Source organism: Caloenas nicobarica, chromosome 7 (assembly GCF_036013445.1).
Source record: "Caloenas nicobarica isolate bCalNic1 chromosome 7, bCalNic1.hap1, whole genome shotgun sequence".
Taxonomy (NCBI): domain Eukaryota; kingdom Metazoa; phylum Chordata; class Aves; order Columbiformes; family Columbidae; genus Caloenas; species Caloenas nicobarica.
In genome coordinates this window covers 39,085,568-39,105,486 of record NC_088251.1, presented here as the reverse complement: position 1 = coordinate 39,105,486, position 19,919 = coordinate 39,085,568, and the positions used below count along the sequence as shown (strand labels likewise).

At 41.4% G+C, this 19,919-nt stretch overlaps 1 protein-coding gene across 3 annotated transcripts; it reads right to left on the bottom strand.

The window, feature by feature from the left end:
• Positions 1–1,279: 1,279 nt before the first annotated feature.
• UBE2D1 (ubiquitin conjugating enzyme E2 D1) lies at positions 1,280–19,918 on the bottom strand. 3 transcript variants are annotated; one of them, XM_065638731.1, is made up of 7 exons: positions 19,816–19,918; positions 11,505–11,568; positions 11,378–11,409; positions 8,582–8,659; positions 8,032–8,137; positions 5,653–5,746; positions 1,280–2,640 (listed from the first exon to the last, which is right to left on the bottom strand). In XM_065638731.1, the coding sequence occupies exons 1-7, from the start codon at positions 19,837–19,839 to the stop codon at positions 2,595–2,597; spliced, it is 444 nt and encodes a 147-aa protein (XP_065494803.1). In that variant the 5' UTR covers positions 19,840–19,918; the 3' UTR covers positions 1,280–2,594. The 3 variants fall into 3 exon arrangements, with proteins under 3 accessions (XP_065494803.1, XP_065494804.1, XP_065494802.1); XM_065638732.1 differs by lacking the exon at positions 19,816–19,918 and adding an exon at positions 18,119–18,845 and having other exon boundaries at positions 5,653–5,704; XM_065638730.1 differs by lacking the exon at positions 19,816–19,918 and adding an exon at positions 18,119–18,837.
• Between the last annotated feature and the right edge of the window lies 1 nt (position 19,919).

Below are 19,919 nucleotides of genomic sequence, written 5' to 3'. Positions count from 1 at the left end.
GGAGCCAAGGTGACCCCGCGCTGGGTCCCTGTGCCCGCCGCCCAGGCCCCGGCAGACCCCGGTTCATGCACACAGGACACGTTGAGACACGGTCTGAACAGCAATTCTGCCAAGTTTATTAGGCCGGAGATGCTGCGTGCCGGCAGAAATCAGTACAGAGACCAGAAACCTAATTAAGTTGACGAGCCGCGGCCAGAAACTAACAGTACAGTTTCATTAATGTCCTCTTTCCAAACGAGAGACAGGGCAGCGCTGAAAGGGAAAACAAGGTGCAGAGATGATGCCAGTTTGTTCCATCGCAGCAAACACCCCAGGACAGAGTAACCCTTTTTGTCATTTTTCTCCTCCTTAAAATTATGCAAAAAAATCACTAACAGAGGAACTCTGAGTGAGGAGCAGAGGAGATGTTTGTCTCCCTAGATGAAATCTGACCAACACTTTGAAAGACTCAAGCTTCAACCTCAGATATCACTCCAAAAGCAGAAAGGCTGAACTGCTCCGAGGACCAAAATGTGGCTTTATGCCTCTAAAACAGCACGGTCATCAGACAGAAATTTGTTTTAGTATTTAAATACACCTCGCTCATGTCGTTCTTTGTTTTTCGCTCGTCCTGCTGCTCTGGCCCCGCGATGGAAAGTCATTCTGGCGCGTACGGCGCACAGCAGAAAAATTACCAGTTGTAGCACAGATGTTTGCAAACCATCCCTAATACGAACCCGTAAACCAGAAGAGAGGAGCAAGTCAACCTTCCCAGTTCACACAGATGTCGCCAACATTTAAATAACTTCTAGTACAAACATGTTCTACTCATCTAGAAAAAAATAAAAGCTCTAGGAACGCATTCTGAGGGTCGGAATTTCCTACCAGCGTTTTATCAATAAGTACAAACCATGGCTTTGCCTCCTAACTACGTTGTCCGAGTTCAAGTAGAATGAAGCGCTCATTTTAATAACAACCCCCCATTTATTCAGTACAGTCTGAACAGAACGAGGATATTTGAAGCTTAATGGAGCCACCCTGCACCAAGCTTTTGTTTCAAAAGTCATCGTTACGTCATAACACTGTAGCACAGAAGTAACATTTTCCCACTGGTGACCCACTTACTAAGGTAACAATATTACACTGGCAGGAATAAAAGCTTCCCACCTACACCCCAAATCCCAGTTTAGCGTTCACTACAGTAAAATGCAAAAATTGCCATCTTAAAAATGTATTTTATGATGACAAATTTCCCAACTGCAGGTCACTTTTCTTTCATGGGCAAGGTACAGAGAAAAGCACTAGTCAAACATTTTTATTTTCAGATACCCTAGAAGAATATACTGTAGGAAATAAGTTTTTAATCTGCTTTGTAAGAGATTGCCCCTCTTCAGCACTGCAAGTTTTCCACATGCATAGTCTGAAGCAACTGAAGAGCCACTTAAGTTAGTTTCAGGCATGAGAAGTTCACTGTAACTCTGATATTGCAGATAAACCACGTTAACTCAAGTGTTCGATGTTCAAACACTTGGGCTATTTCCTCTGTAAATTAATACACGTGTAACGTGTCATTAAACTATTCGGAATCCTACATAAAACAATGGGCATCGCATGCTAAATAGATTAGGCTAAAGCTAGCATAAAGATTAATTGCAACACGGTTCTAAGTCGTATGTGACGCATGGCTTTACTTTCCCTTCTGTCTACAAGACACGTGCACAAAATATTTTGATTCTCTAATGTTAGAACAAGCACTTGAAGGATATGCATGATTTTTTTTTAAAAAATAGCCAAGACAAGTAGTAGAAAATGCATTTTATTTATATGGAAAAGGCTACATTTAGATTTGTAAAAGGTCTGTGATAGTGTTATGTCGCCCACATGTCAAAAATCAGTTGTGAATAGCAACAAAACGGTTACGTATCTTTCTATATAGCAGTGCAATTAGTTCACATGGCAATAAAATCAAGTCAAGTATGCAACAGAATCAAACCCAAGTGTTTCTCCATCATCAGCGTACAAAGAATTACAGTGCAAAGATAATTTCAAGAAATCTGCAGTCGATCTTCAGAATATCCTAATGCATGGGATACTCCAATTATTTTCATTACTAGCAGTTGTATCTTGTCAATACTGCGCACGAGCAAGTCAGTCTAAAATGAAATGACTTACGTAGTAAATAAAATATTTAGTCTATACAGTGAAAAAAATACAAGTTATATAGGTGAACAAACAAAATGAAATTTGAACACACTTAAACAGACAACATACTTTAAGTACAGTATTCATCACATAAAAACAGCTAGTTTTTCCAGCAAAAATAATTTGTTGCTTTAAAACCACACTGTGGGTCTCGTAGTCTGAAGATGCAGATGTCGAACTCTTAAAAACCAGAATAAATGTCTTCTGCAAAAGGATAAATATTCTTATCACAGTCATAAGGTTATTTTTGGAAGCTTGTTCTCCCTTGCTCCAGGAACACACTTACACAGGTGAAAAAAATTCAAGGGGAACGTGATATATTGAAACAGTAAACTGTGCTCCATTCCCTTCTAATTTTGAAAAAACCCTAGAACTTACAGTACTCTGTGGTATATGAAAAAGTCTTCACAAGTTTACATTGCATATTTCTGAGTCCATTCTCTTGCGTGTCTGTTGTATCTGTACATGCAGAAAGAAGGGATTACAGTGAAGAGCTGTTAGTGATACACTGACAATGGCCACATCTTTAATTAATACACATTATTGAGCTTTTCACCTCTTAGCATGGATTCAAATGACATTAAAATAGTCTAAAAGCCAAGAAACGCACTGTATGTTCAGTTTCTAAGGTTACCTACCAAAGTTGTTTAGACTCAAAACCAATCTCACAGGTTTGTATTCAAATGCATATTATTGTGCATACTTAATTCGCACTTCACAACCGGTTCCCTTATTTGTACCTTAACAGGAATTTGTTCTTAATTATTCCTAAATGTCTGTGCTATTAACATTCTGACAGAGTTCACACATTTTAGTTGCATAAAATTCAGCATAATTAACTGGTTTTGGAAAAGGTGGGGACAGAAGGCACAGTCATATTTTTCTTCTCCATTCTGCACTGCCATCTGCATTTCAGAACCTGAAAGGAAAACGTTCTGCAAAGCATTTTTGACTAGATTTTAAGCCTTGGATCTTTTTCTCTGCTGTGAAGCTGATTAGCACTCCCAAAGGTAAATGTCCCTAGAGAGTCAGTACCTTCCCCTCTGGTCCTCACATTCGTTATATTCCACTCTTCAGACTAGATTCACTTTTTTTCTAAGTCCTTCAGAGAAAACGCTGACAAGTTTTTAAATCTGTTTCTTACAAACCATACAGCAACTCATGTACTAATTCGTTTTCTTCTTAAGAATATGCTACCATACAAGTCTTCAGACTTATACTAAAATACCCACAGATAAATGCTCGGGGTAACTGGCCGTATCTTTCATTTCCTAAATCCAATATGAGATTAAAAAAATTGAATAGGTGATCAACATAAGAAGATAAAGCAGTAATCAAGACCATATGGTCTCTCACCTTCTCTAGCAATGATTAAATTTTGAGTTTTGGAGAGAAATATCCCTTGTTCACTTCCATTCACAAACAGGAGGCACAAGGGCTGCAATCGCTATTAAGTGAGTAGGTGGGCAAAAGCTGCGACATAAATGGGGAGAAACTGAGGCACAACATCCTCAGCTTGAACACTATCAGCTTTGCAGTACAAGCTACAGACTTGAAGCGCTTCAGATCTTGGAACCCACTTTTGATTGTATCAGACATCCAACTGTCAGGGGAAAAAAGCCATTTTAATAATTCTTACTCTAGGGAGAGAAATACTAGAGCACAGACTTCCATGTAACTTCTACATCACTGCTCCTCTATCCAGTCCAAGGTAAAAGCAATAGTCAGATCTTCATGGACCTGTGATCTGTGATGAACCACAGGCCATTAACATGCATTGCAAGAAGTCTTCCATGGCTCAGTACTAAAAAAATAGGCACCAAACAATTTCTCAGTCATTTAACGAGAAAATAAAAAAATCCTTCTGGATATCACAAACATTCCACAGTATCTGAAACGAAGAGTCTAACAATTAAATAGTTAACAGCAAGGTTACCAAACAGCAGCTGAAGTACCAAGGATAAAAAGCCTTCCCAGACTAAATCCATAACCTTTTCCACAGCCTGAAGAAGTCAAATAAACAGTGGTGGCTGGGCTGCCTATGAACATGCGGCATGGCTATCACTATTTAATTTCTGGCCAAGGCCACCAGAAAATTCGAAGCACATTCTTTTTGGGGAAGCTTATTTCATTCTTGGGAAATTAGGACTGGATGTATTTGGAAAACCTCAGAGATGCCTACAAATTGTTATTGCCCTAAACTGATCTTGTGTGTCAGTCTTTCTTAATCCCTCACACACCTAGAAAATCCACAGGTGCTAAAACCCAGTTACAGAAGACAGCTCAGGCCATGCTGATAGACTGTAGACTACATCCTGATTGTGCTCGAAACACCTAGAGCAGCGGAGTTCAACAAAATCTCCCAGTGGTAAGCAAACCATTATTTCCTTCCTGGATCACTGATTCTGTGACCTTTCCCATGCATAAATTTTTTTAAGTTGATAAGCCCAGAAGAAGGAGGTAACTGATATATCAGCAGAAAACACCAGAGATGGAAAAAATCTTGGAAATCATGCAAGCTAATCTGTGGAATGAAGGGCCTGAGCTTCCTGCCACCCACAACTGCAACCAACTCTTAAGAAATCGATGCATCACTTAGATATCCACAGATGTCACAATTCAAATTTTAGTGCTCAGAAGAATCACTGCAGAGAGGTAGTGCTCTGGAAAGAAACTCCACTGTGCCAAAGCACCGGGCTTGCTGGTCACCTCTAAATCTGATCCTGTGAGGGCTCAGCCGTGCGTGTAGTTACAAGACAGCATTTCAAAACCCTCCTTAGGAGTGATGTACAAGAAGTCAGCAAGCCTGAAAACTGAACTTGGGGAAATCCAGCTGGTTCTGCACTGTAAGTAAAAGATCTCAGAATAGTCAGTATAGAACCTTTAGAGTTAAAACCTCTCAAATCAAAATCAGATTTGGTCCAGAAGCATGTAATACTTCAGTTACGTGCTGTCCATGTCACCTTCCCGAGATCAGAAACTTTCTGCAAGTTCTACAGCCGCTCCAGAAAGTAAAAAAAAAAAGTTCTTTTTTTTCTGTAAGATGCTGTAAATTGCTATGTGACGACGGTGCTTAGCACTAAAAAGAGCCTATCCCACAATGGTATCAAAACCATATGTTTGATCTTCATATCTAACATCTGACTAAAGGCACGGGTTTTACAGCCAGAGCATCACAGCAGCAACAAATAGCTCATAGTTGGGAAATTATTTTTTCATGCAATGAATATAAAGATGAAACACAAAAGTGTGATGGTTTTATGTAACTAAGTACACGAAATTAAGTACCCAACAGTTATGTATGCCTACAGTTTTCTGCTCGCCATTCCACTGATGGATGTTTTCAAGATTTAAAAACCTAATCCTGTAGAAATCTATGAAAAGAGTATCTTTAAAAGTTAAGATAGAAGGTGCAAAGCAGATAACCATCTGCAAGTACCACACACACAATTATCTATATGTTATACTCACTTTTCCTTGTCTGACTTGTAGATCTGTGCAATGTCCGGTACTAAAGGATCATCTGGATTAGGATCACAAAGTAAGGAGCATATGGACAATAAAACTAAATAAAAGAGACACTAGATTAAACAAGTTAGTTTGCTTTATTTCTATAATCATTTAATATATTCCAGTACACTGAAGGAGGGTGGTGGAAGGGAGATTGGAAAAAGAATGCATATTAGCACTAAGCTTTCGTATTACAGTTCTGTTCGGAACTGTTTCTACAGCATCATTTTTCTAACTCTTAAATAAACACCACCTGATACCGGCCTAGAGAACTTGCAGCTCATGGACCTGCACCTTTTGTAACGATCCCTCCCCCGTGTTTTAACCTGTGAACATTAAACAAACTACAGACTACATAGTTACAGATAAATATTTGATCACACTAAGCCATTCCATCTACAATTATTAAAGATAATTAATATTGTTAATATGACATTGCCATGCAATACTCTGTGCATATCCTTCTCCACTTCTGTGCTGACAGTTATTCTCTCCTTCATATGAACATTTCACCTAATTTGATATAAGTTTCACTTCCATTTTGGGAAAATACATCATTAGCATTATATGCAGGTTTCCTGGTATTGAACCAAGGATGTTTGATTTTTCTAATATTTTTCAGGCCACGCTTTTCAGGAAATTTCTATTTTTATACTGAGAACTAATAGGAGTACAAGGGTACACAGGTAAACAAGTCTAAACGTGTCGTGAAATGGAATTTGAATCTACTATAGAACAAGTTTGGGGTTTTTTTCCTTGCTTTGTCTTGTTATCAAAGAGCCGGACTGATGCCGATTTTCAGCTGTAGCAACTTTGACCACTTCACACTGATATATTTCATTTTATTAAGTGCCCAATACACCAGTTATTATTAGAAAATTGGGTTAGAATACTTTGTCATGCCAATTGGAAGTGCCATCAGTATGTTGTAACCCTTTGATTAAGTAAAACAAGAACTATAAAGGAGAAACTTCCTTGAGCCACTGAGCTAATCCTCGGTTTATGAGTTATATGGTGTGCAAGCATTTTAAAAGCTCATCAAATCAGAACATTTAAGACCAGCAAGACTGCTTCGCTTTATATCTGAAGTATATACCGAAGTTCAACAATACATAGAAAAGTGCTGAAGATCTAAAAAATTAAAGAGCTTTCAATTCTAAATGCCAACTGTTAAACATGCTATAAGTGCCAACTTTCATTTGCTAAATGCCTTCTGAATAACTAGAAACAAGACAATTTTTGCTCAGCAATAAAACAATGAATTTCTGTGGAAAGTTAATACCAACTACACACGAAAGTAATTCACGTCTTCAGCAACTATTTCATGAAATAGTATTAAATTTAGATTTTATTTAGCTTGTGAGATTCCTGCACAGAGTCCTTGTGCATGAGCAGGAGCTGCTTCCCCAAGAAGGTATCGCAATTGCACTTGCACAGAGCAATTTCCATTGGACAGAGACTAACAACTTTTCCCTTGCTTGTACAAACACAATGTCAGTGTTCTAAAACAAGACACATGGTTTAGAGAGCTCTCAAGCACCGAAGCAAGACGTGAACTGTTTAACCTTCTGAGTGGCATGAGAACTTTCTGTAACATGACTAAGAGTGTGCCTAAGCATTTTGAGGATGGGTGAGAAAAAAAAAAAACAATGAAAGCACCCACGTTTTAAGCAGCTTTCGAAGTGACACAGAATGCCTACAACAAAAGAACTGCTTAACTGTAACCTCGATGTTCCAAAAATCTAGTGTTCAACTTGAGAAAGTTTAGCTACAGGACTGGAATATTTTAATGAATCTTTTACTGATGACTTCGAAAGCAGCTGCATTTAAAAATATTCATCTTACAGAGGAATGCAAACCAGAATGATCTACCTAATTTTAAAATAAAGTGTAATTAAGACCTTAGCCCACACAAGGCTGCTCAGACAACCCAAAGAGCCATCAATAAGCAATTGGGCAAGCCCACACATGTCAGTATGGGGGCTTTCCATTTACATCCAAATTCGTTTGATTTTGAAGCTCTGCTCACCAGTTTCTCCCCAGTTCTGCATGCAGTGTCAGCTATAATACAGCAGTTGCATTTCAGGCTGATTAGACATTTATTATCTTATCCAACCTGTTTCGAACATTTCTTTGCCACGCATGTAGTATTTTATGTAACGTGACACTCCAAATAAACTGTGCAAGATCAGGACAACAGGAATTCCAATGGAATTTGCCACTTCTGTAACATGCAGGATGAGTTCGCACTGTCGCCCTTGGTCAGTGCAGTAATACACAAAAAAGCACCACGGCAGTATATGCAATTTCACACATACATTAGCAAACCTGTGAGTTTACCTTTAGATACAGTCAGAGCTGGCGACCATTGTGATCTCAGGATATCGAGACAAATACTCCCATTACTGTTTATGTTTGGGTGGTATATTTTTGTTGTAAAAGCAATCTGGAATAACAAAATAAATAGAAAACCAAGTAACATCAAATTCTGTTCATTACATTTGGAACCCTGCACAGAATCACAGAATGTCAGGGGTTGGAAGGGACCTCGCAAGCTCATCCAGTGCAATCCCCCCGCCGGAGCAGGAACACCCAGATGAGGTTACACAGGAAGGTGTCCAGGCGGGTTGGAATGTCTGCAGAGAAGGAGACTCCACAACCTCCCTGGGCAGCCTGCTCCAGTGTTCTTCACATTGTCCCTTTAGCTCCAGTCATACTAGATCTGCCAATGCAGTTTATCTTACAGTCTTACCTGTTCATCTGCTATGAACATGTATCCTATTGCTGGCCTTTCTGGTTTGAACTTTCAAAATTAAGCCTCAAATAACTAAGACACAGAAACAAAACTTTGACCAAAAAAACCGCCTAAATTTTGAGAGAAAAGACTCACCTTTGGTGGTTTGAAAGGATAATCTGTTGGAAAGTGTACTGTGAGGAAAAATACTCCTCCTTGATATGCACTATCAGGCTGTGGAAAAAACAAAACAAAACACATTAATATACTTCATCTATTTTGGAGCTGCCATTCTGAATGCAGATAACCTCCCAAAGCTGGGAGTATCTTAGAAAATGCATTTTTTTCCCCAGTACACAGCCTATAGCCCAGTGCGGGCTGTGCACGGGGAAGGCACAGAGGGAACTGAACCCTCCTGCTGGCCTGCAGAGCTGCAGCAGAGCCAACGTGGCTACTGAGTGCTGCTCTTCTTGGGGAGAGAAAGGGAGGGAGCAGCGCTTGACTGGTGGAGCCACAAAACTGCTGATCCATCAGCTCCACCGCACCAAGGGAAACAAAACCCAGAGCCGGTCTTCCAAATCCTGTCTCCATGCAACACCACAGCTGCTCTGATCCTCCTCCAGCCTTAAGCTACAAATATACTCACCTTAACAAGTGGTTTCTCTTTGCAGGTGCAAAGAGTAGGATTTTCCAACATAATTCAGGTGATCATGATGACATCAGGGAGTTTTAAAACACACAAGATCTTTGTGACCTGTACAAACCTGCGAACATGCATTTTGTTAGAGAACATGTGCACAGGTTTACGTCCAGGTTGCACACAGTTAATAGATAGAAATAACTTTGTTGCAGTCATCTGTTGAGGACTTTAATCAGAAATTACAGAGCTGCTTTGTATCATTTAGCATTGAGACTTTCCCCCTCGCTTTTCTAGTTCATAAAAATGAAAACGAAGGAGGAGAAAACCTCTCTCATTACTTGGTAAGTTTAAAACAGCAACAGAGGAACTCAATCTCAGCAAAGCTGCAGAAGATCAAGTTTTTGAGTTTCCTTATAGGAACCAAAGGCAGACTGTGTTTTAAATAAAACGTTTACCTTGGAAATGAGCAAAAATTACGTTTTGAGAGATGAATATAAGAGGTCAAGTCAAAAATGGTCCACTAAGACCTGTCATCTTACACACTCAAAATGCAGATGGTGTTGCAATGCAAGGCAGGTTATATATAGAATTGCTAAGAAGTCAGCATTAGGTAACAACAGAGGAGATTGCCGCTCTACTTCCAATTAGGTTTGAAAGGACTGCTTGCATGCATACTAAATGGATTTGTCAAAGTTAAAACAAGCTGAAGATGAGTCAAGTTCAGCTTCAGAGAGAAGGCAAAGTGAAGTCACACTATGTGTTAAGAGGTATATAAAACAAATTGATGATGCCTATAGACAGGAGGCTACCCTGGTTCCACACATCGGAAATGAATTCTCAAGGTAAACTTCAGTCTTATGCTTCCCTCAGGCCACCAGGAAACATATAGGATGTGCATCCCTATTTCCTTATGTTATCAAGGTAAAGGATTAATATCCCAACAGTGTTCTTTTCTTGTATTTCAGCAGATATGGCTGAGATAAAGGTTGGCAAGAGAGGCTCATTCTTAACTAGAGAAATCTGAGGAACCTGAAGCAAAGAAAACAGTATTTTCCACTACAGAATATGGAAGGTGAATCGCAAGCTGGAAGAAAAAATGGAAATTAAGTCAAGATTGATGTGCTAGTATTTCCCTTACTCAGGTCATCAGAGTCATTCAGGACAGAGACATTATTGGTGGCAATCAGCACATAAGTGTTTGTTAACTCTTCTTTGCTATTTTGCGATTCACCTTTAAGCAGTGCAGAAGGACAAGGGTCAGAATCACCTTCTATGCAAAAGAACACAGTTGTTAAAGAAAAATGGCAAAAGCGTTAGTGTCCTACAGAAAAACTTGAAACAATCACCTCAGTTGTTGCTGGGCCATCAACAAGTTGGACACCAGACTCCAGCATAGCACTGGCAAATTAGTAACTGATCTTTCAGTGCTTCAGAGCAGCTGTGCTAAAAATGCACAAATAGTCTCAAAGCAGACAATTCTCCTTTTCTCCACCACATGATGCTGCATCTTAATGGATTAAGTATTGTCTCAAAATTTCAACTCACACAATGATTCAGCTCACCATCTGAAGCACAGACGCTTCTTTCCAAATTAACAGGTCCAAAAGGAAAACACCAGGAATACAGACTCCTCGCCATTATATTAACAAACACCCTTTCCCTCAGGTCATGTGCATTTATTGTTTTTGCTAAAACTCGTTTCAGTTTTCCTTTAAAACTTTCTGTTCTTAAGCTTTATTGTCCTTTCTTATGTCATTTCCTTGACAAGATACATAAATGGGGTGGCTAGAGATCTCCGTCAGCCCAAGGAAAGCAGGCCCTTCGCACACAGAAACCAAAGTACCTACAATCACTGGGCTACAGTTTGCAAATTCAGTTTTTGCCAGAGTCACATCACAGCCACCAAACAAGCTCTATGTAAAAGCCCCCAAATCACCCTGTGCAGCTCTGACTTTGCGGTTACCAACTGGAACACTGAACTACACCCACTCTTCCTCCTTTCGGATGGACATATCTTCTAGGACTGAAACGATCACCTTCGAAAAGCGAGCTTTTCACTTCGCAGCCCCCATCACCAACTCAAACATTGCAGCTGACTGATGAAGCGCCCCTGACTTCACCAAGAGGATGGATTTTTGAACAGCTACAGAAAGAAACTGGCACCAGACCAGGAAGAACAACGATACCACTCTCAGTCTTCGCACACAGCACAGCTGAATTTGGCTGCCATGTTTACAGAAACCCAAACGAATCCTCTATAACAAAAAGGGAAACGAGCTCTACTTTCTAAGGGGCATGAATTATATACTTACAGGTCCCATAATTGTCGCTTGCCAGTGAAACACTGAAAGTCAAAAAGACACAACAATCAGAGATTTTTCTGAGCTTTTTCACAACCAAAAAAAGGCCAGTGGTGACAAAGTACTATGAGGAGCTTACAGTCATCTCCGACAGGCCCGGCGGAGCAGTGGGCCGGCGGGTCTCGCTGCAGGTCACTCAGTTCCTGTAAGAAACACACAAATATTTGAAAGACACCCACATGAAAAGAAACACCGCTCAGCAGCACCACTGCAAACGTGAGAACACAAACAGAGTTTATTAAATAGACCTGCGGCGTTTTTAAAGAAAGCAACACTGGAAATGTCCGTTGATACTGAAATGCGTTTTTTGCCAGATAGGTCTGCAGCTAAAGACAACATTGTGCTATGAATTAACATCTGAGAGTATTTAAGAGTTATGGTCAAGTTCATAATGCTGAAATAGATAAAGAAAAAAAAAAAAAAATCAAGAAAATGAAGGGTTTCTTGACTTGTCTGTAAACTCACTGCTTAATTTAGAAATTTACGTGCTAATCTGACTGTTGCTTTAGCTTTTGATTTTACAAAAGCTTCTTGTGTTTGCGTATGTACACTAGTCAAGTTAAGCTAGCTCATAAAAGGTTTGCGGTCTGCCTAGATGATATATGAACATAACATCAAGGTTCCTGGGTAAACTAGAAAATAAAGGATAAATACTAGGTCTAGACCTCATTTAATATACATTGATGCAATTCCCTGCGTGCTTTTTTTTCCAAATGACTTCTACAAAACTAACGAGAAAGTTGAAATTTAAGAGAAGAATTCAGAGAGGCTTTTGCAGGTCAACTGATTTATTTCTCTTACAGAAGTCCATATAGTCCCAAATAATTTAAAATTATTATTTAATTACACAAAACCAGCTCAGCTTTCCATCAAATCTATCATCACTATATGAAATGCAAAACAAGCTATATATCAGTGTTGTTTCATTTTCCTTGTTTAATTCGATATATTACTTTTGATGTCTGAAAATCTGCTGTTCTAATAACAAACAACTTTTTCCAATTCTAAGCTGGTAAGAACTGTGCTGTGATAAGTTTAATGATTACGTGTAAATACTTCCATCGAAATAAGCTAAAAAATGTGTGTTAAACCACTGTTCATAAGGCACTCAAAACATACACATTTAAGTCAACAATAGACATAAGCAGGTCTGCAAATATCTCCTCGAGTTTAGCGCGAGGAATAACAGTGGAAACATTTCTACAAAGAAAAAATCATACGACAACTACTTCAAAAATCAAGGTTTAAATTTGAACTAAGTTTAACTCCAGTGTAGGATTTGTGTATGTAGCATCATCAGACCGTACGTACAAACTGAAGGGTCAGAACTCTGCACTTCTCAACTACTGTGACATGTTTATCCATTTACACCCAGTAAACATTCCGACTGGCACAGTCCTCTCTTGGGGGGACCCAGTTTACCATGGACCTGGCACCTAAATTCAGGCACACTTCTCACAGCAACACGTCTTCGGCCAGTTAATAGAGCAGTAATGTCAATAACGCTCTGAGGTCACTCCTCACAATCCTTGCGATTTAAAACAAAAGATATAATATACTGAAAAAGCTCCGTTTGCCAACTAGTGTTTCTGCCCTTGACTTCATTCTGTCGGTGAAACTGTGTGCTGGTCCACAAGCAACGCCCCAGGCTAGACTTGGACTAATAAAGGCAACAGCAAAACCCCTTAGAAGTGCAGTTCCCTTTTTAATCAGAGGATTCAAATTTCAGTAGGGGAATGACACAGAGAACCGATAATCTATGTAGCACCAAGTCACTGCCCGTACGTGAAGGGGGTCAACAAGTCTCAAGTTTCTGGGAGTCACGGGAGCTGTAACAAGTATTAACAGCAGCACAGCAGTTCCAGCCTCTGTCTGCTCTAATTTGCAACAAGATCTAACTGAACAAATGAAGATTAAGCCCTGTACATACACTAAAAAATAACAACCCAGCTACATGAGGCTGTTAGCCAAAAGAGAGAATTCAAAGCCTAGAAGTCATGCATCTTACAGCAGTCATGGCAGACTACTAAATTAAGGCAATCATAGGAAAAATACGTAGCTTAAACTCTTCAGAAAGTCTCTAAAATATATGCAAATATATTATGATTATACGAACTGCTAGGCAAGCACTTGATTTGGAGTGACAAGTGTATAACAGCACTCTCATTTCCTAGATGCTTTCCTCAAGCTCTTTACATACCCTAAACCCACAGAAATTGGTTTCCTTTCACATAGACACATGTACTCCAGAACTGGCAGAGCTGGGGAAGGCTCCTCACGTGTGCACTTTCAACCTGTTCAGGCTAAAGGCACTGAAATTTGTCCGTGATTAAAAACCACATGTTTTTAATTATACCTTGGTGAGACCCAGAACTATCAACTCCTGTTACTAATATTTCCCTAATAATGATGAAAAGGCTCTCTTCAACCAGATGGAGAAAACCTGCTTCGTGGCTTTACATATTCACAAAAGAACGAGAAGCTGAACACAAGAAATTTCTATACAAAGATGCTCCTCCCAAGAAGCCCAAAGCCTTTGCTGGACAAAGCTGAAGAGTTACAAAGCACCATGTGCTGAAATCTCATCAAGAAGTGCAAGAGAACTGCATGTAAGGCATTAGACAGCCAACACTAAGGATTTCCCTGTAATTTTAAGTTAATTGGCTCCAGCATCTTTGTCCGTGTTTTATGGATTATCACTATGTAGCTGCATGATGCAGGTCTGGTTACTTCAAGGCCTCGTCTACACCGATATTTTTAGTCACTGGTATAGAAAATGCCAGTGATGTACTTTGAGGTACGTGGGCTAACAAACAGGATCTGTTACTCAAAGCAGTGCAGATTCTGTTTCAAAAGAGAAACTCAACACTACAAATTGCAGCGTACACCAGTGCAACGTCTTTTATGAGAATACACAAACCCAAAATTTGGCCTGCAAGAAATGCAAACACAAGCATCAGTTATGTAAAACACTGGTGAACATCAAAGCATCTGTCAAGAGCTCCAACACATGCCACAATATCCCAGTACCGCCAGGATAAACTCGTACAGAGAAAACAGCTAAGCTGAGGACGGTGGTAGGAATAAATCCTCTAATCCTCTCAAACATAAAAAAATATTACAAAGTCCCCAAATTATCACCTTTTATTGCACCACACGCACCGTAGAATAGCTCTGCGGGCAGCATGAGGCAAAAATGTCAAATCCAAACACATACTATGGTAAATCATAAATCTTGAAAATATTCCTGAATGTGCAAGACTAGTACTTATTGTTAGGGTGTAATACAGGATGTATTTCATAAAAGTATGAATTGGGTGAAGACTGGAAGGCTATTTTAACACTTACGTGCTTCATGAGCAGTCAGGCTTCTCTCCTAAAAAGCTACTGGAACAAGACTATAAAGGACACTTTGAGAACAAGGAGATAAATATCCTCAGCATAGCACTCATGGACACTCAATGGCTATCAGCCCTAAAAATGCCTCCTTTTTCAGTTTAAAAGGCTGAAGACTATCAGAAGACCAAAATAAACTGAAGGCAGCATCACTAAAAGCTATTTTAATTCTTGAAGCGACACAAAACCACAGCCAGAGAACTTTTCCGCACTGTTATTTAAAATATAGGCTTCCATATTTGCCAGCTATGTTCTTCATTTCTTGCACAAAATGCACTGTAGACCATGGACTCACTTTCTACCAACTCCATGCACACACTGCTGCTATTATATTAATGATGTTTGAAACCATCTGTCAAGAAACCCAGTGATTATACTAAGACGAGTTAAAGGATTCTCTGTTCCTCATAAACTGGGTAAATGTAAAGAAATATTTATCACTTCATTTTTTGATACAAAGGTAAGTCTTCGTAATAAAGTGTATATTCTATTTTATACATTGTTTTAATGCAAAAATAATATTGCTGTGATATCACAGCTGGTGTTTTGAAAGTGAATTAAAACATTTTCTATTACGGATCCAAAAAAGAAGCTCCCTCAGTATGCTTATTACCACAGCATGTGACTCAACAGTCTAAAGTCAAACCCTAAACCACAAATATTGATAAAATTTTATTTATCTGAGTCAATTTACAGTAACAAAAGTTATTTTCAACGTAAATATTCAAGTCCATACGTCCTGTGTAGTCTACACATATACGAGATGCATACTGAAACAAACAGGCACACAGTTCTGTGACACAGCTAAATGTTTGAATGCTCCTATTCTTACTGAGTTGTGGGAGAAAAACAATCAAGCACTATGCACCAATAAGATAAAAAAAAACAACAGCTATTTTCAAACCAGCCTTCAAATACATCTCTTCTCACTGGTTTCAAAATATCTCCTAAAAATTCTTACAAGTCCAATTTTTTTATGCCTTTAAGAACAGTAAATACTGGTTTTATATGTATTTTGAAACAGCCTGAGCCATTAACGAGCACAACATTAACACTAGAGGAGCACCCAGAAGCATGGGATTTGTGACGAAAACCGTCTCCTCAGCTGTAACACTGAGCTGACCGGACAACAAACTCGCAGTACGATATATGAACAAAGAGTTCAGAACAGCAATGGTGCTGCACAGGACGGACGGGCGGAACTGACCTACGCATTAACTTGCATAACCTGAATTATTTTCTACCTTGCACAAAAGCCGTGGTGTCTCAATCTCCAGAGCTGGTAAGGATAAAGGCTTCTTTGCACAATTACCTTTTCCAACTAAAACCTACGCTATTTGTTTTGTTTTCATAATTTGCAACATCTGGAATTCACATACCCCCCAAAACCCCGGGTTCTTCTTTTATTAGTGCGTCAGATTACAGAGAAGCAGCTCTTGCCCCAGGGAACATCTATTCCACATCGCACACAGGGCGCAGCCTCAAGTTTGTGACAGTGTAGAAGGACGGTGCCTCTTTTGTGCACTGACAAGGTAAACTGGCACAGGCTCCGCAGCTGAAGATGAACAAGAATCCCCCGTGCTCCTGCGATCTGCTGAGGATCTCTGGGATGAATCTGTGCCGGGGGCGGCCCCGACAGCTGTGCTGGCACAGCAGGGCTGGGTGTCCTCGCTGCTCTGCCACCCCCAGCACTGAGCTGAACATGCTCGCACGCCATCAGCTCGTTCAGTTGTTATTCAGTTGCTCGTTTTGTATGAAAGCTCCCAAGCGCAATGCATCTTTCCATTACTAGTGTGTAATCTTGAGGTCCGCACGTTGTCCTCCTTTGATGAGTCCCTCAAGGCTGATCAACGAGAGGTGGGACGCAACGACACAGACCACAACAGCAATGACATTTAGAAACTGGAGTCCCCAGCTGTATGAGACAAAATATGCTTACTAACATTTCTACATATTACAGCTTTGCTTTCTCTGTAGGTGCCACCATCCTGAACACGCAATTTATCAAAATTATCGTGAACAAAAACTCAAGCTTGACACCAAAATCCCTTGGCTGTGTTGAAGCACAGTTCAGAGAGCACATCTAGACTGACAAGCTCCCAAGTAACACCACTGTGTTTTCCAATAACTCTTGGCTCCCCAAAGAGCTCCTCTAGGCATTTTGTGAAACTATGAAGTCCTTACAGCTTTTCCTCTACTCCAGATCTTGCCCCTTCCTGCCCTTGAGATATAAAATAGCAGTCAACCTTTATAGCCAGCCTGAAACATCAGGAAGTTAGATGGGACAAACACACCATCATACAAATACATTGCATAATTTTCAGGAAAGCTCTATACATCCCAGTGACATCATGATAGTTTCTTTTCAACTTCTCCCCTTCATTTTAACTTTCCATTTGAAACAATCCTATTTTCTTGCCACTTTCCTATTCTACTGCTCCAGAGGCAGGCTGCTGGCCAAATCTCTCCAGCCGTATTTTCTTTTTCTTACCCTGGAAAGGCAGCAGATAGTGACGAAGGAAGTTAATGAAAAAAAATAAAACCAGCAATAGTAATTTCTGCAGCAAACTAGAAGCAAGAGCTAACCAGCTCTGAATCTAATCTCTGCTCTCCGGTAGGTCCTTCCCCAATGTCTCTTCATTTTTCAGTTAAAAGTTATTGTGTATTTAGGAAATCCTATACTACCTTGAAATCAGCATTCTGGGCAGTGTTTCTTCGTTTTCAAAGAGTAGAAACAGAATCTAATACATCTTACAGGATGAAATATACTATTTCATAGCCTACCCATAATTTCACGTCTATCAAACACAAAGTTTTTAAATGCCACACTAAAGAAAACCGTGGGTTTCCAATATGTATGGAAGTCTCTAAAGCTTAAAGAAAAGTTACACACAGAATGTGGTAAAATAAAAATACAGAGAACAATCCTGTTCTAGCAGGAGATAATTTGGAAGGCCACAAACTACCACGCCATCTCAAAAATACCAGAACACTACCAGACTTTCCACTTTGCCTGCTCACCTTAGCAGAATGAAACTGAACAAGAAGAGGAAAGAGAAGGTATTCAGAACAATCCTTTTCTTATAAACACAAAAGTCAGGAGATGGTCAAGAAAAGCTGCAAAATTTAAAAGGCAACAAAAGGTAAAGCATTCCCATAATATGTAGAAGCATGACAGAATTATTGCCAGAGAAAAGTCACTGTAGTTATTTATTAATATTTGATATCATTAACGAATACAACATTCACAATAAATATGTGATGTGAAGTAACAAAAATCGCCCTTAATTACATTACCTGTAAAGGCACAATGAGATCTGTAGCATGAGACCCATGAGACTTCTGGTAAAAATCCATCCAAATAACTTTGTATCTATTGTGGGGTATCTTAAACCAGCTCCTTGCAGGGTCAACTGGTCATTATAGAATCCTGTTTCTGCAAGAGCAACGTTTTCCAACAGCAAAAGGGAATCCAGAACAAGAAATTACAGCAGAGCCACAGAACCAGGACGGCGCAAACACCACCTGAGCGTGGCCCGTCAACGGCAACGAAACACCACGTATTCTATAACGCGGCCAACGCACTGACGTTAGCTCAGCTGCTATGTTTACCATCCAGAACGCTTTTTCTGTCAGTGCTGTGCAATGATCCGTTAGATCTTGCCAAACAAAAGCAATATAGAAGTTTACTGCACAAGCAAAGCCCGGCCGTTCACAAATACAACCCCAAACTCTCCGGCTGGGATACACCCAGAGGTCACACCTGACAAAAAAAAACACTTTCGCACGGAGCGAACCAAGCCGTGCGCCCCAGGAGCGCCACATTTTGGCAACAGATGTTTTATTTACACCTCTGCTAAAGACAACCCGCCAACACAAAGTTGCTCTTCACCCCCCTGCTTCACAGCCTCGGGAAACATCTCGGGTGTTGTATTAACCACGGCTTGAAGCACTGACTGCAAAGAGGCCTATGGAGAAGGGGAAGGGTCCTGAGGCCCCGAGGAGCGGGACAAAAGCCGCCCTGCCCTTTCCCACCGCCGCCCGGCCTTTCCCTTCCCTTCCCTGCCTTTCCCTGCCCTGCCTTTCCTTTCTCTTCCCTTCCCTCCCCTGCCCTTCCCTCCCCTGCCCTGCCTTTCCCTTCCCTGCCCTGCCTTTCCCTTCCCTTCCCTGCCCTTCCCTCCCCTGCCCTGCCTTTCCCTTCCCTTCCCTGCCTTTCCCTTCCCTTCCCTGCCCTGCCTTTCCCTTCCTTTCCCTCCCCTGCTCTTCCCTTCCTTTCCCTGCCCTTCCCTCCCCTGCCCTGCCTTTCCCTTCCTTGCTCTTCCCTTCCTTTCCCTGCCCTTCCCTTCCCTGCCCTCCTTTTCCTTGTCCTTCCCTGCCTTGCCCTGCCCTGCCTTGCCCTGCCCTTCCTTTCCCTCCCCTGCCCTTCCTTTCCCTTCCCTGCCCTTCCTTTCCCTTCCCTGCCCTGCCTTTCCCTTCCTTTCCCTCCCCTGCCCTTCCCTTCCTTTCCCTCCCCTGCTCTTCCCTTCCCTGCCCTGCCTTTCCCTGCCCTTCCTTTCCCTGCCCTCCTCTTCCTTGTCCTTCCCTGCCTTTCCCTGCCCTGCCTTTCCCTTCCTTTCCCTCCCCTGCCCCTCCCTTCCTTTCCCTGCCCTTCCCTTCCGTGCCTTTCCCTTCCCTCCCCTGCCCTTCCTTTCCTTTCCCTGCCCTTCCTTTCCTTTCCCTGCCCTTCCTTTCCCTGCCTTTCCCTTCCCTGCCCTCCTCTTCCTTGCCCTGCCCTGCCTTTCCCTGCCCTTCCTTTCCCTGCCTTTCCCTGCCCTTCCCCACCGCCGCCGGGCCCCTCCCGGGCCGGGCCCCTCACAGGCCGGGCCGCTCCGCCCCGAGGTGACCGCGGGAGGGCAGCGGCGGGTGGAACGATGTCAGGACGGGTGTCAGGCGGGGACAACGCGGGCAGCGGCTCCCCCCGGCTCCCTCCCTCCCTCCGGCTCGGCCCCACTCACCTTCTGTATCCGCTTCAGCGCCATGGGAGCGCGGGCCGGGCGGCGGCGGCGCGGCGCGGGCGGGGAGCGGGGCGGGCCGGGCCGTGTCCGCTCTGCGCGCCGGC

Excerpts from the sequence above, each read along its gene's own strand:
- UBE2D1 (XM_065638730.1), bottom strand. The coding sequence starts at position 18,178 with ATGGATTTTTACCAGAAGTCTCATGGGTCTCATGCTACAGATCTCATT. Across the intron at positions 11,410-11,504 it reads CGGGCCTGTCGGAGATGACT|TGTTTCACTGGCAAGCGACA; the intron begins GTAAGCTCCTCA and ends TTTGACTTTCAG. Across the intron at positions 5,747-8,031 it reads AGCTCTGACTGTATCTAAAG|TTTTATTGTCCATATGCTCC; the intron begins GTAAACTCACAG and ends TCTTTTATTTAG.